The sequence below is a fragment of the Alternaria atra genome (assembly GCF_907166805.1).
Source record: "Alternaria atra isolate CS162 genome assembly, contig: 21, whole genome shotgun sequence".
NCBI classification, from domain to species: Eukaryota; Fungi; Ascomycota; class Dothideomycetes; order Pleosporales; family Pleosporaceae; genus Alternaria; species Alternaria atra.
The window spans coordinates 6,935,698-6,949,591 of NW_025091319.1; the positions used below are offsets into that span (position 1 = coordinate 6,935,698).

The 13,894-nt window shown below is 46.9% G+C and overlaps 1 protein-coding gene across 1 annotated transcript; it reads right to left on the reverse strand.

Moving 5' to 3' along the window:
- Positions 1-175: 175 nt before the first annotated feature.
- Positions 176-1,393, reverse strand: ALTATR162_LOCUS2760 (uncharacterized protein; the record flags this gene model as incomplete). The annotated part of the gene is made up of 1 exon (XM_043310366.1): positions 176-1,393. The coding sequence occupies one exon, from the start codon at positions 1,391-1,393 to the stop codon at positions 176-178; it is 1,218 nt and encodes a 405-aa protein (XP_043166301.1).
- Between the last annotated feature and the right edge of the window lie 12,501 nt (positions 1,394-13,894).

A 13,894-nucleotide genomic window follows, 5' to 3' on the forward strand; every position in this document is an offset into this window, starting at 1 on the left:
TAAGACAGATGACGTGTAAGTTTATACTATAATGAGTGACGCCTGTGAGCGAATGTCCCAATGCGACAAAATGAAATAATACCCTGTGCTACAATCCCATATGTTTGGACAACCGTGCGATGACACTAAACCATTTGTTTACGATTTTGTCCACAGCGCCTAGGACATTTGCGAATTAATATGCCTTGTTTAGCCCAACCCTTCTTAATTTCCGCAACTGGTTACTTGATTCACGCTCGAACACTAATTCCAAATGATTGCGATCACTTACTCGTATCCCAACAGGCTCCTGATAAGTTTCTATAGAGTTGATGCCAGCCGAAACATGGCGCAAATGCTCACTGCGCTTTGACTGCAACGCAAGAACAATAATCTCAGTTGCCGAACACCATGCCGTAGATGCGTGGCCGCTACTGAGCAAGTATGTTATGTATCCGACAGCGACCATGCAGTATGCCATGATAACGATTAGCGATAAGCGTGTAGAGATAGATGACGTCTCGTATCCGTAGCCAAGACGCGTTAAGGCAATCTCGATTACTGTATATGGCTCATCTCCCCACGCGCTTTGTATCTGCTCTTTCCAGGGAATTTCGGAAAAGACGGTAGCTAACGCGACGGCTAGTCTGGTGCTGTCAAATTGGAAATCTTTGCCTATCAGGGCACCAAATGACGGGGTGTTCAAGCCAGTGATGCTGTCGAGATCAGCGGAAATTGGGCGTGTAGTTTTGGGTAAGCCATGATCCAAGTTCGAAAGCGAACCGGTGCGGACCACCCATGAACCGCTATCCGCTGCGAGTTCATGTTGAGACGGCTCCCAGAAAGCGGCTACTGTACAAGTCTTTGTATACAGACAAGGATCGGACAACGGCATAGATAAATTGAGTTCGTTGAGTAGTAAATCCGAAATCACGTATTGCTTCGAGCCGGCGCAATCGTTCTGAATGAAGCTGCCAACAACTGAGGACGAACCGGGTTCAGGCGAAGCAAGCCAGAGGGGTGGTATAGCGTTGACTGGTGTGTCTCGAGAGCCACCATGGTCAAGAAATTGCTGAATTAGGTTCCTCAGACTGGGAATGGTGCCGATAGAATCGCCGTCATCTAGAGAGTAGGCGACTGGCGTATCTAATGTTGTTTGTTGAGTGTCGTCTGCACTTAAGCAGTGCGCTGTGACCGTAACACGTGGTAGTTTGATAGATCTTGTGATATCAGTCCCAGGAATCCAAGTACCGCCCCGGCCATATTTTGTGAAAGGAATCTGATATAAGACCTGTGCACTAAGCTGGGTCGGGATGGTGGCGTTTGCGGAGCGTACCAGGATATTACGTTGGCCGCTTGAAACCTCCTTCTGCGTCCTGGTATAACGCAAAACTCGTGAGGTCAAGTGTACCATCGTGTCGTTTCCATTGTAATAGATTTGATTGTTAGTATACTCTATCTGAGTTTTCTCGTCGAATGCGTAAGTTGTGGAAAAACGATCCAAGTTACTACACTCTGTCAACGCTGGTCGTAATGCGTTGCGCTTTGTTTCACTCACAATGTCAAATTTTGCCTGTTATCTAGTCGAGAAGGGAACATGGCAGCTTCATCGCTCGTGGATCGCCAATGTACAACACTTGGTCTGCTTGACATTCCTGCCCGTGGAATCATCAAAACAGCGCTCGACGGCCCAACGAGAGCCGTCAAAAGGATTAACAAAGGAACCAGACAAACGAACAGCGCTTTCCGCCGCCCGCAGAAGGACCGAGATGTGACTGCAGCCAGCAGATCGAGCGACCAGAGGTAGGATATATGCATCCCCTGCGTAGATGCTGACAGAGCACCTAAGGGCAAATATCCTTCCACAATTTGTGAACGAACGATGCTTAAGACGATCTCAGCAAGGGAGGCTTGCATCAGAAGCTCTTGTAGTTTGGCGACAAATTGTAGCGTAGTAGAGAGCGTGAACGAAGGCCCCACGAAATATTGACTCCAGTTGAGTATCAAGACTGCGACTCCGCTGCTCAGGGGAACCAAGTGTAGTAAAGCATGGCCAGCCGCTAACCAACGACTTTGGTACATCGCAGTCTTGCGACGTTCCGCAGGAAATCTCCATGACTTAACTGAGGCAAGAAATTGCAGCTTCCAATATCGGAGTAAGTCCTGACTCCTCAAGATTTGTGGTTGTTCGCTGCTATCGCTTACAACGGGTCGAATGTCATCTTCAATCAGGTTGTTCCCTGGGTCATCGTGTCTAGGTCTGTGAGCTCGGATGTTGACAAGTAGTGGGCATTCGCTAGCTCACCTTTGACTATGCATTAGGGGTTGCTGGTGGCGATATCGTGAGGCCCGATCTAGTACACAGAGAGAAAGATCACAGAACAGCTTACTACAAGCTAGGGCATGAAGTATGTTCTTGAAATCGCAGGGGTTAAAAGGTCATAGAAGCTGGAAACTTGCGGACTGTGTAATCCCAACTACCCTGCCACACAGGCTCGCTTGTAGAGTGCCTTAATTTGTGATGAAACACGTTAATCCTGAGTAGGCAGGCACGTAGTGGCGTGACCACGCCGCCAAGCGGTTGACAACAGGGTCGCGAAATGCTGCAAGCGAAAGCTGAAGAACAGCGCTCCCTCCATCTATCTCTTTTAAGGTTGCCTAGCCTTATATAACAAGATGAAGAGATAAATATTAAAGCCCTAGTGCTGCTGCGAGATGGTTGCTAGCCTCTGTGATCGTTGTGGAACACCGTTGCGCCGCCACCGCCGCTTCGAAAGCCATCACAGATGTCCTTGACCGCGATAGCAGCGCTTCTAATGCGTGGGGAAGCAGCTAAACGCAAAGCCGGACGAGAGCGTCAAAAGCGAAGATGCGACACTACAAAAGCTGTGGATTCCCCCCAAAGAGGCAAGCGGAAGACGTTACATTTTATAGCACCTAGAAAGAAACAGAATCGTAGTTTTGTAGCTGCTCGTGGTCGTCGTGTTACTGCGGCGTGTTCACGAACACCTCTACCTACATACAACAGCCGTGACTGCAGGATACTCCAGCCACGCAAACTTTGGTAGCAGATCATGTCACATAGGCCTATAAATCACTCTACCAAATCATCTAGACGAATAGCTTTTTTACGTGACTCAATAACCTCATGTGAGTGGGTGCCCAACAAGGCCCATGGTGCGCGTTGCAGCGCAAGTACCGGTACGAGCGCACAGCCAGTATTGGTATGGGGATGTCAATTGGCAGCAAGGAAGTTTGAACACGGTGCACCTAGACCCACATCCAAGGCAATCTTCAAATCTTCCAAGCAATGCCTAAAAACTCCTCCACGTCCTTCCAAGGTTCCTGTGGCATCTCCAGCGCCGCGAAATGCCCGCCCCGCTCATGTTGCCTGTAATGCACAAGATTACAATACTTCCCAAGCACGCTCCCAAAGCCCGGTGCGCGTTTAAGGGGAAAGAAGGAGAAGCCAGTAGGATTTTCGGTTATGCCAAAGTCAGGAGGCGTAGGGCCTGCTTAGACGTCAGTCAACAAGTTGGAGGCGATAAATAGGGGTAGAAATGAGTAGGATAAGTGGAAGACAAGGGCAAGTGGAGGGATGTATACCATAGAGTTCACGATAGTGATAGAGGCTGCGGGGCATGCCGTCTGAGAACCAGTACAAAGAGACATCGGTGAGTATAGTCTCGAAAGGGAGGGCTTCGTCTGCCTATTCAAGAAATTTCTTGCCAATCCTGCATGCCCGTGTTGATATGAATACTTTTGTAGAAAGATTACGCTTTTAGGGTCACTTGCCATGCTGACAAAGCTAAGGGGTTTGACGACAGTACATGGCTGAGAGTACTTAGTCGCGTGCTAGGTTCATATGAATATGCCATGCCTACCTCTATCCATTCCCTACTGCGAGCTAGGACTTGCTTCTCAAGCACTAAGAGGGTAGATTCCTCTAGTTCCTTAGGGACGGGCATTACGTTAACTAAACACAGTAGTTAGCTGAGTCTGTTTTTCTAGGTTATGTACCGATTTACACACAGTGCATTCTAACACAAGCATTATAATCTCTAGCTATAAACCTCGCTACAAAACTCCTAACATCTCCTCCCTTTGCTAGGTATCTTTTAAACCTAAGATTTACTATAAGCTTATTTAGGACACGGGCGCTGTCTTCTATGCTCTAATTTTTGTCGAGCGGTATGCTAAAACTTAAAGTATGCCTTAGCAGCGTAGGGATAATAAAATAGTAGGGCAAGTCTTCCTTGCTGTACTGCCTCTTAATAATTTTTAGCATAGGAAGGAGCTCGAGGACACTTCTAGTGTAATGGGCTGGAGCCCAGTTGGTGAATCCTCGATAATATCTCGGTGTCACGAGATGCTACGAGCACGTGTTTAAGAGCTTACTAGAAGCGTTAATTGTGGCTACGTACGATATCTGGTGTAATACAAGACGTTGCGTAAGGAAACAGAATCAGCATGTACAGGCGGTAAGAAGTTATCGATGGGGGCTGTGCGCATGGCGCTAGGCCCGGCCGGCCAATCAGCAGAATCCTGGTGCTTGGCGGAGCACTCGGATTCTGTAGCGCGTTCAGTGTCAAGGGAACCACGGTAGTTACCGTAACAGTACCCCCCTCTTATTCTCGAGCTCCTGCGAGCGTCGATCGTGACGATAAAGGTTTAGGGATATCAGGAAATCTTTCGTAGAAAGCAGCTACAGCTGCGTTATCCTTCAGGTTTAAGGCGGGTTCCTAGGTTAACTCATTGTAACTAGTCTATTTTACATAGTACTTGTGTCTCTTTCTACGCTTGTTAAAGCGGAGACCTTCGACGCTATCTACAAAGTATTCTTCTTTGTTATCTACAACGACAGGTTCAGGTAGCGGTGCATTCTGGCTAGGTATGTGATCGTCTTCTTTGGCTGCTAGACGAAGGAGGGATACATAAAATACAGGGTGTATCTTTATAGATTTAGGTAGATAGAGGCAGTACGCATAGGAGGAGACCTTCTTAGTTATTCGGTAGGGTCCTAGGTTCTTCTAGTCGAGCTTCTTTGATAGTCGTTGTGTTTAGATGTTACGCGCATCTAGCTATACCTCGTCGCTAGCTTCGTAAGCTAGTGCAGGTAGGCGTTTACGGTTCGCGTATTCTTGCTGCAGGGCTTGCGCCTATGTCATTTCTTCGCGGATAAACTTAGTGATATTACGCATCTTATTAATTATTACATTTACATCCTAGGCTTGTAGGGCCTAGTAGGCGGGACGTGTCTTGTTCGTAGGCGGTTCAAAACCCATTCGGGGGTTCTGGCCGTAGCAGGCCATTATTAGAGATACTCCTGTAGATTCTAAAACGGTGTTGTTAGCTTTGAATTAAGCGATAGGGAGCTACTAGACCTAGTCGTCTTGCTAGTAGTTCGTGTACGCGCGTAGGACTTGTTCCATCGCAGCGTTAGCGTTCTTAGTTTACCCGTTAGTTTTAGGATAATAGCTAGTTAAAAAGCGTAGGTTAATCTTTAGCTAGCTACATAGTTCGTTATAGAAGGCAGAGACGAACTGTCTGCCTCTATCAGAGACAATCGTGTCAGGAAGGCCGTAGTTGCACTAGACATAGCGAAGAAACATGCGCGCTACGTTAGGTGCTTCTATCTTGCTACATAGTATTAGGTAGCGGTATTTAGACAAACAGTCTACTACCACTATCACGTTCTTGTATCCTTCTAACTTAGGTAGGTCGACCACGAAGTCGACAGAGATATCTGCCTAACGTCGTTTAGGAACGGGCAATAGCTTTAATAACCCGTAGTACTTCTCTCGCGACGCTTTAGAGCGGCGGCAGGTGTAGCAGCAGGATACGTATCGTCAGACAGTCTCAAACAGCTAAGGCTAGTAGTATTCCCGTTAGATAAGTTTAAGTGTCTTTCCTTAGCCTAGGTAGCCGCTAGAGGGAGCATTATGGACTGCACGGAGGATCTTAATTTTTAGTTCGTCGTCGTCAGGAATAACAAGCTTGTTCTAGTAGTATAGACGGCCGTCGCGGTTCTTACAGTCGCTTAGGGTGACGGTCTTTAACCGTCGTCTACCGTCGTGTAGCAGTTGCAGAGTTTCTTGTATAAACGGGTCCTTAGGGTAACCGTTAGGTGCTAACTAGTATCCTTCTTCGATAATCTGTTAGATAGATCTATTAGTCTCTACTAACCTAATCATAGGAGGATTCTGAAAGAGTTCTAGGCGCAGCAACGTTTGCTTGCGAGCTTCTTAGGCTTCCTCTTGTGCAAGCTAGTCTTGCGAACGTTGGGTTAAGGCATTAGGCTTCTCGCTATGCTTGCCTAGTTAGTACGTAATCGTAAACTGGAATCAGGAGAGGTATTTGGACTATCGAGCCTGACGGTGGCTTAGTTGCTTTGTAGTTGCGAAGTACTGTAGGTTCTTGTAATCGCTAAGTACAGCAATTAGGAAGGACGCGCCCTCTAGCTCAGGTCTCCACTGTTTAAAGCAACAGACGATAGCGAGTAGTTCCTTATCGTAGATTTCGTAGTTATTTTCCGCAGGGTTCATCCTCTTCGAGTAGTAGGCTACAGGGCGAAGCGTACTGTCGGGTTCTGTCTAGGAGAGGACACCTGCCGTGACGTAGTCAGAAGCGTCTGCTTCTACGATAATCAGGAGGTTAGGATTAAAGTGTCGCAGTATCGGTGCAGTAGTAAAGGCGCGTTTTAAGGCATTAAAGGCCTTCTGGCAGTCGTCGTTAAAGAGAAACTTAGCGTCCTTCTTAGTTAATGCTACAAGCGGAGCGGCTAGGTAGGAGAAGCTATCTATAAACCGTCGATAGAAGTTCGCAAATCCTAGAAAGGCTCTAACGTCCTTGACGTTGTTTAGGTATTCCTAATCCACGATGGCTTAAACCTTCTTCGGGTCTATTCGTATTCCATCTACTCCAACTACGTAGCCAAGGTAAGTGACTTCAGTTTAGTAGAACTCGCACTTGTCTACGTCTAGTTAGAGCCCAGCTTCCTTAAGAGCGTTTAGAACAGATCTAACGTGCTCCTTGTGTTTGTAGAGGGTCTCGCTATAGATCAGGATATCGTCGAGGTAAGCGGTGCAGAATATGTCTAAGAACGGGCGTAGCACGTCGTTCACAAAGTGCTAGAACGTACTTAGCGCGTTAGCTAGTCTAAAGGGCATTACGAGATATTTAAATAGCCCATATCGGGTACAGAAGGCTGTTAGCCATTCGTCTCCTTTAGCGATGCGGAGTCAGTTAAAGGCAGCGATAATGTTAAGCTTTATGTAGTACTTAGCCTTGCTTAGTTAGCTTAGGGTCTCTTAGATTAGCGGGATTAAGTAACGGTTCTTAACAGTAACTGCGTTCAAGGCACAGTAGTCGACGCAGAAGCGTAATCCGCCTCTAGGTTTCTTAACAAAGATAACAGGAGAAGCGACTAGAGAGGAGCTTGCTCGGATAAACCCCTTCGACAGGTGGTCTTTAAGGTACTTGCGCAGTACCTTTAGCTCGTCTTAGGACATGCCGTATAACGGGCCGAACCCGTGTTGCTTACCTTTTATTAGTTCGATCTTGTAGTCGTATAGTCGTCGTACGGGCAATTTGTTAGAGTTCTCTCGCGAGAAGACGTCTATTAGGTCGTAGTACTTAGGAGGGACTTTCGTAAGTAGATCGGTGTGCTTCTTTACAGCTAGTGCCTTATTAATGTTAGCAATACTAACAGCACAGATTTCGTAGCCTCTTCTACGCGCTAGGCTTATAAATAGGGCCGCGCCTATGCAATAGATATTAAGTTTTGGCTGTAACTTTAACAAGTCGTCCTAGTCGTTAGTTAACAGAGTGCAGTTAGAGTTAGAGTCGTAGGTAGGTTCGTGTATAGGTTCGTTTAATTAGCGCTTTATCTTAGGTAGCTAATAATCGTGTCGTTGTCGTAGTACGTGTTTAAGTTTCAGGGTTTAGGAGTAAGTTCTATTAGAGCTGTTGTTGCCCTACTGTCCTTAGGGAGTAGGAGCAGAGGTACGGCTAACTCTAAGGCATCGTTCGGTGCATCTTCAGGCAGTAAAAAGCAGCTTCTTATTAGCATAGTCTAAGTTTACTTAATGCTTGTTCATCTATAGTTAGCTAAGTATTATCTTGTAGCGGCCAGTGTTAGTAACGTAGAGTCGTATAATCTCTACGTAGTTGTCGTGTTGTAATCTTAGAGTAACAGTGTAAGACACTTCTCTACTGTTAAGTACGGTTCTAGTAAATCTAGTAGGATAGATAACGTAGGGCAGCAGGGTTTAACGAAGGTTTAGGTTGCGCGCAAGGTCTCTGTAAATGTATTTAATACTAGTAGCTCTAGTATTAACTAAGGCCTTAAGATTACTTCTAGTGTTGCCTTGTTAGACTATGCAGGGTATCACGATACAGCGTTTCTATGTGTCGGTTTAGGATTTAGACTAGAGTTTAGCAGAGATTTAGTGTATGCGCGGTCTTGGGGAGCAACTTATCCTCAGGACGAGGCTTTTCCCTTTCAAGACCGGTTGCGAGAGCGTCTCTCTCGAGATCCTAAGGATTAGGAAGATCTTGAGGTATCGGATCCTGCGGAGCGAGTACAGATCTAGTTATTCGTGCTATGCAATTAGATATGCTGAGCAGGTAAGGGGACACTGCAGTTGCTAGATATATGGCCTTTCTAGTTACATTTAAAGCAGCGGCCTTCCTTAATTCTCTTCTAGCGTTTAGCTAAGCTAGCAGGTGCGTAGTTTATCACGTCTATATCTATTACGTTAGGGTATACTACAGGGAGACGGCGTGGGTAGTCTAGTAGGAAGCGGAGGTTGTTGTCGTAAGTAGATATGAGATTAGCGTAGTCGTTTAGATCGTTAGGCAGGGCTTCTCTAACTATTGCGCGTTGCAATTTATAGGACAGGGAGTTTTAGAGGGAAGCAATAAGACTAATCTTATTTAATCTAGTATTAGCGGCTAGTTGTTAGAACTTAGCGAAGTGGGAAGTAAAGCTGCACTTCCCTTAACGTAATCCGCTTAGTTAGCTAAGTGCTGTTAGCTCTTTGTTTAGGTCTCTGTAGGTGGCTTTAAGGAAGGTAACAAGCTAGTCTACAGTATGGACGTCCTTGTCTATAAGCGGGTTAATAAGGGCTACAGCGTCCTTCTCTAGTTAAGAGTAGGCATATAGCAGGCGGGATCTCTCGTTCAGGTATCAGTTAGCGTTACCCTTAAGCTTGTACCTTAGCTTGCGGACGAAGGCAGGGAGGTCCTTTCGTCGGCTATTAAACAAAGGCGGGTTAGGCAGGCGGTCGGTTTGGGGCAGGTCCTTAAGGCTCGCAGTTAGCGGCGTTACAGGCTTTAAGCCACTTCTAGATAGCTCCTCGAAACGAACTTGCCTAGCTTTAGTGTCGGTACGGGTAAGAGCTAGGGTAGTAACAGGAGCAGACCTAGTCTTAATAGTCTCTATCTCTTAACGGAGCTCTAATATCTGTTGCGCGTGTCAATTCTCTTGCTCGGCTAGGTTAGCAAGGAGTGCTTCGTTGCTAGCCTTTAACGCAGCCGAGTCCGCTTAAATTGCGTTCAGCTAACGCAAGATTAGCTGCAACGCGTCAGGTTGTTCGTGGGTAGTCATAGTAGGTTGACGCAACGTAATGTTACGAGATGCTACGAGCACGTGTTTAAGAGCTTACTAGAAGCGTTAATTGTAGCTACGTACGATATCTAGTGTAATACAAGACGTTGCGTAAGGAAACAGAATTAGCATGTACAGGCAGTAAGAAGTTATCGATGGGGGCTGTGCGCATGGCGCTAGGCCCGGCCGGCCAATCAGCAGAATCCTGGTGCTTGGCGGAGCACTCGGATTCTGTAGCGCGTTCAGTGTCAAGGGAACCACGGTGGTTACCGTGACACTCGGTCACGTGCGCGAGGCGCACTGTCCACAGATTCCGGGTGCCCCCCCTAAGCACCCGGATTCTGTGCAAGCGAGCCCGGCAGAAGGTTATCCCGAGCCGCCGCCCCCTGAACGACCTTCAGAACCCTAGCTACCTGTAGTTCTCTTCTCTATCGAATACAACTCCAGTATACCTGTGCGATAGCTCCCTGAGTGTCACGAGATGCTACGAGCACGTGTTTAAGAGCTTACTAGAAGCGTTAATTGTAGCTACGTACGATATCTGGTGTAATACAAGACGTTGCGTAAGGAAACAGAATTAGCATGTACAGGCGGTAAGAAGTTATCGATGGGGGCTGTGCGCATGGCGCTAGGCCCGGCCGGCCAATCAGCAGAATCCTGGTGCTTGGCGGAGCACTCGGATTCTGTAGCGCGTTCAGTGTCAAGAGAACCACGGTGGTTACCGTGACACTGAGCGTAGCCCCTTACAAGGACTAAGTTTAGAAAGTTAAAGCAATTAGCGCCAGTCTAAAAGGGCTTGGTTTAAGACATTAAGGGTAAGGGGTTTGGCAGAGCCTAGTAATAAGAAAGTTGTGTTAGCTATCCCTACTGCATAGGCACTAAGCAAATAGAAATATAAGACCGTAAGGATAGTAGTAATCGAATGCAATTGTTAGTTGTGTAAGCTTTTGTCAAGGAGAGAGTTAGAAGCGTGCTTGAATTATATACAACAAAGTCTAAAGCTCGGTTGCTCTCAAATTCGAGTCAGATATCACCCCTACATGTTGCGGATACAATCCGTTGGAAACCGTTCGAGGTGATACCCATCGTTTCAAGGTGACCATCAGGATGTCGAACTCTAAGCCTCAATGCAGTTCGAGGCATTCCTTTATTGACTACCCTAGAGCGGAATGCCATACGTCCGACATCCGACGTCCAAAACGGCTCTATCTTGCTCTTCCTGTCCTGTTATTGCGTAAAGCGCCAGCCTCACGGGTTTAGCCGCGTGCTGCGCAGCTATGCTCGGAGTGGCAGACGTGGCAGACAGCGGGCACGGTGCGGATGTTCATTCACGTCGCCCCACTTCATCTCTCGAGAGGAACCATGTGTCCCCCGAGGCCTGCCGAAAAAACACCACACATACTGAGATAGACTAGCTCAATACTTTGATGTGCTACGAGAGAAGAAAGCCTTTGTACCTTTGTTCGATACATTTTTTAAAACGTAATTGCACGACAAAGACTTTTTGTTTTTTTATAGATGATCATGGTACCAAAGGTAACCGTAAGCATTGTCCGTGGGCACCGGATGAAAAGATTCGGAAATTATATAAGCGTAACCAAACCTATGTAATTCCAGATATCGGTTAGAGCTATGCATCCTTGCTATCATAAGCTTGAACGCGTTACACATCTCTCCATCTGTGTTTCTTAGTCCAGATACTTATAGTTTTATTAAAGAGTCTTATTCTCTTTGACCCGTCGGATAGATCCCGGGCAATGTACTTCCGGTTGTCGTGGATGAAAAGTTCGTGGTCCTGTGAAGCATTGTCGTCTTCATTTATGTCACAGGTGTAAAAAAAAAGCATTGTGTGAGGCTTCTTCAAGCTCTGTTGTCTCGATCACGCGTTCGATAGCGTTGAGATGCTCTTCGGTGGGACAAAACGTTGAAATCCGGATAGATCGAGCACCCACTATCGTTTCGTACTCGTACGACATGTTGACCAGTAGTTGATCTCTCGAAGTCTACACAGCCTCATAAATAGAGTATATATGTCTTGTAAGATCGCCCAGGACATATGTGTGTGCCTATATGGGAGCTAAGATCCCCCAAAAGTATGAGGTAGTAGAGAGGGCGTATAACATGGTTCCGTCGTGGATGACTCATGAATATAGAAGATGATGTAGAATTATCGTGGTGTTGAAGGTGCCTTAGTACTGGCTGACTGCCACGTAGATACGTCCAACGGATACCGTTACAAGGCGTTCAGCCTCAGCTGAGAACCTGCAAATCGATATTTTGAACCAAACGAACCAATCAGCTAATGATGAGGGACATTGTTTAACTAAGCGAACGCTTCTAGAGTGTACACTGCAATACCATGTTGATCTCGGCGCACTCCATCGAAGTTTGAAGACTCTTTCATTGCATATATATATATATACTCCGCAGACAGCACTCATTCATGAGTGACGACGGCTCTTATTTTAGGTCATAATTATCCTCCAACCTCGCTCATACTTATAAGCCCAGGTATCACAGCCATCTGCTTTCAGCTGCCAAGACTTCCAAGAGCACCCCACGTTCAAACTCTCGCTTTGAAATGTTTTGTGGTTGCTTCGCACTAAAAACCTTTCTACCGCGCGGTTCTGAGCTCGTCGACGCTTCCCATCCGTTAGTACAAGATGTTGCCATGCGCTGTGAAATTGAACTTACAATTGAAGTAGGGTTCCTGGTCTTCGTTACTTTGGACCCAGTACCTACAGGTATGTAAGCTGACCCAGAGTGTTGTATTGGATAGAGATTGTTGTAATGACTCTCAAGCTCAAGAGCTGAGTCAACATCCGAAAACGTCGTTGGCTGCGAGTACAGATCATCAACGATGCCATGATCTTGAATGTGATCTAAGATTGCAGGATCTGGTCGTATGTAGAGAACGTTTTGGCCACGTTAGGGCGGAAGCGTCAATGCTGTCCTAATTTGTAGTTCATACTGGCGATCCGCCTGGATTGAGAGCATCGGCAAAACAAGCAGGGATCTTCAACATAGTGCTGGTGTCCTACGGTATCTACTCTCCTCTGTCAATGAATGACTGGGGATTCATGGCGCATGTCGTACGATCAAGGTCCTCAAGTGGGGACAGGAAGGTGAATAGTGTTTGCACTGTGGCCAACATGGGATGCTAAGCTTGTTTGACATTCTCATGTAGTTCTCGAAGGTAGGAAATGTGAACGTTTGATTTGCGGGGTTGAAACGCGAATGCGGAAGTGAGAGTTGAAGTCAATGTGCACAGGTTGTGAAGATACACTTGTATGAAAGTGAGCCCATCTAAGACCTCATGTATGCCCGGATGTGTGTAGATGCGGACGATGCATCAGGCTATACAAGAGCTGGTGCGCCATATTAACAATGAACTTTGTCGGCATCGAGGCCTTTGGTATCTTGTGTGGCTTTTAGCTGAAACGTGCCCATAACAGTATTACAATTGGATACGCTGGGTTCGTCCGTTTTGACATGGGCATCTGGCATAGTTTAACATCACGGCAAACTTATCGGCAGACTGTCCGCCATGGCGGCATCTCATTGCTAGTTAGCGCCGGCGTAAAGTGTACATCGCATAGCGAATTGTGTGCCTTAGGTACCCCCTTGCCGTTCATCGGCTTGATTTAGTCTTACCGCGGGCCGCGAAGAGATCCTGAATTGACCCTGCCTCCGTAAATATGTATCTTGTATCGTCTGAGAATCAGTCAGCAACCACTCCCTCAAGCAGTCCAATAGTTTCGCAGATGAAAAACCTATCGGATTGTGAGGGTCAGTTGATCAGCGGCCCAGCGCGATGGCTGGACATTTGCCGTTACACATACACTACTAGGCGCGACTTCATAGAAGTTGTGTGTCGCAACATGCCACTGACCTGCCGCTGGCGTGCCGCCGGCTTGCCGCGAAGTTATCGAAGGAGCTTGTTTTTCTTGAGTTCTGGGGGTTCATTCGATACCCCAAATGAGCCCGAAACTTGAATGAATCGAGCTCCTTCGTAGGCGCGATGTTCCGCAATTCACGCAGAAACGGCTTGGTGTACATTCGCTTCTTGACTGTTACCCTGCCTTTGAGCCTTCTCGCGACCGAGTAGGAACTGCGTGAAGATAATAGAGCAGCAAGAAGAACAGGGGTACCGTGCCCCTCTATTGATGATGCTTATTGATCACTTCTGGTTTGATCGGCTGCAGGTACTAGGCACTTGCCGACGGCGAGCGTAGCTATATGCGGGGTACTGGTAGCTTGGGTTCGTGTTGCTTGGCTGGACTAGCTCCTCACCCCACCGGCTGA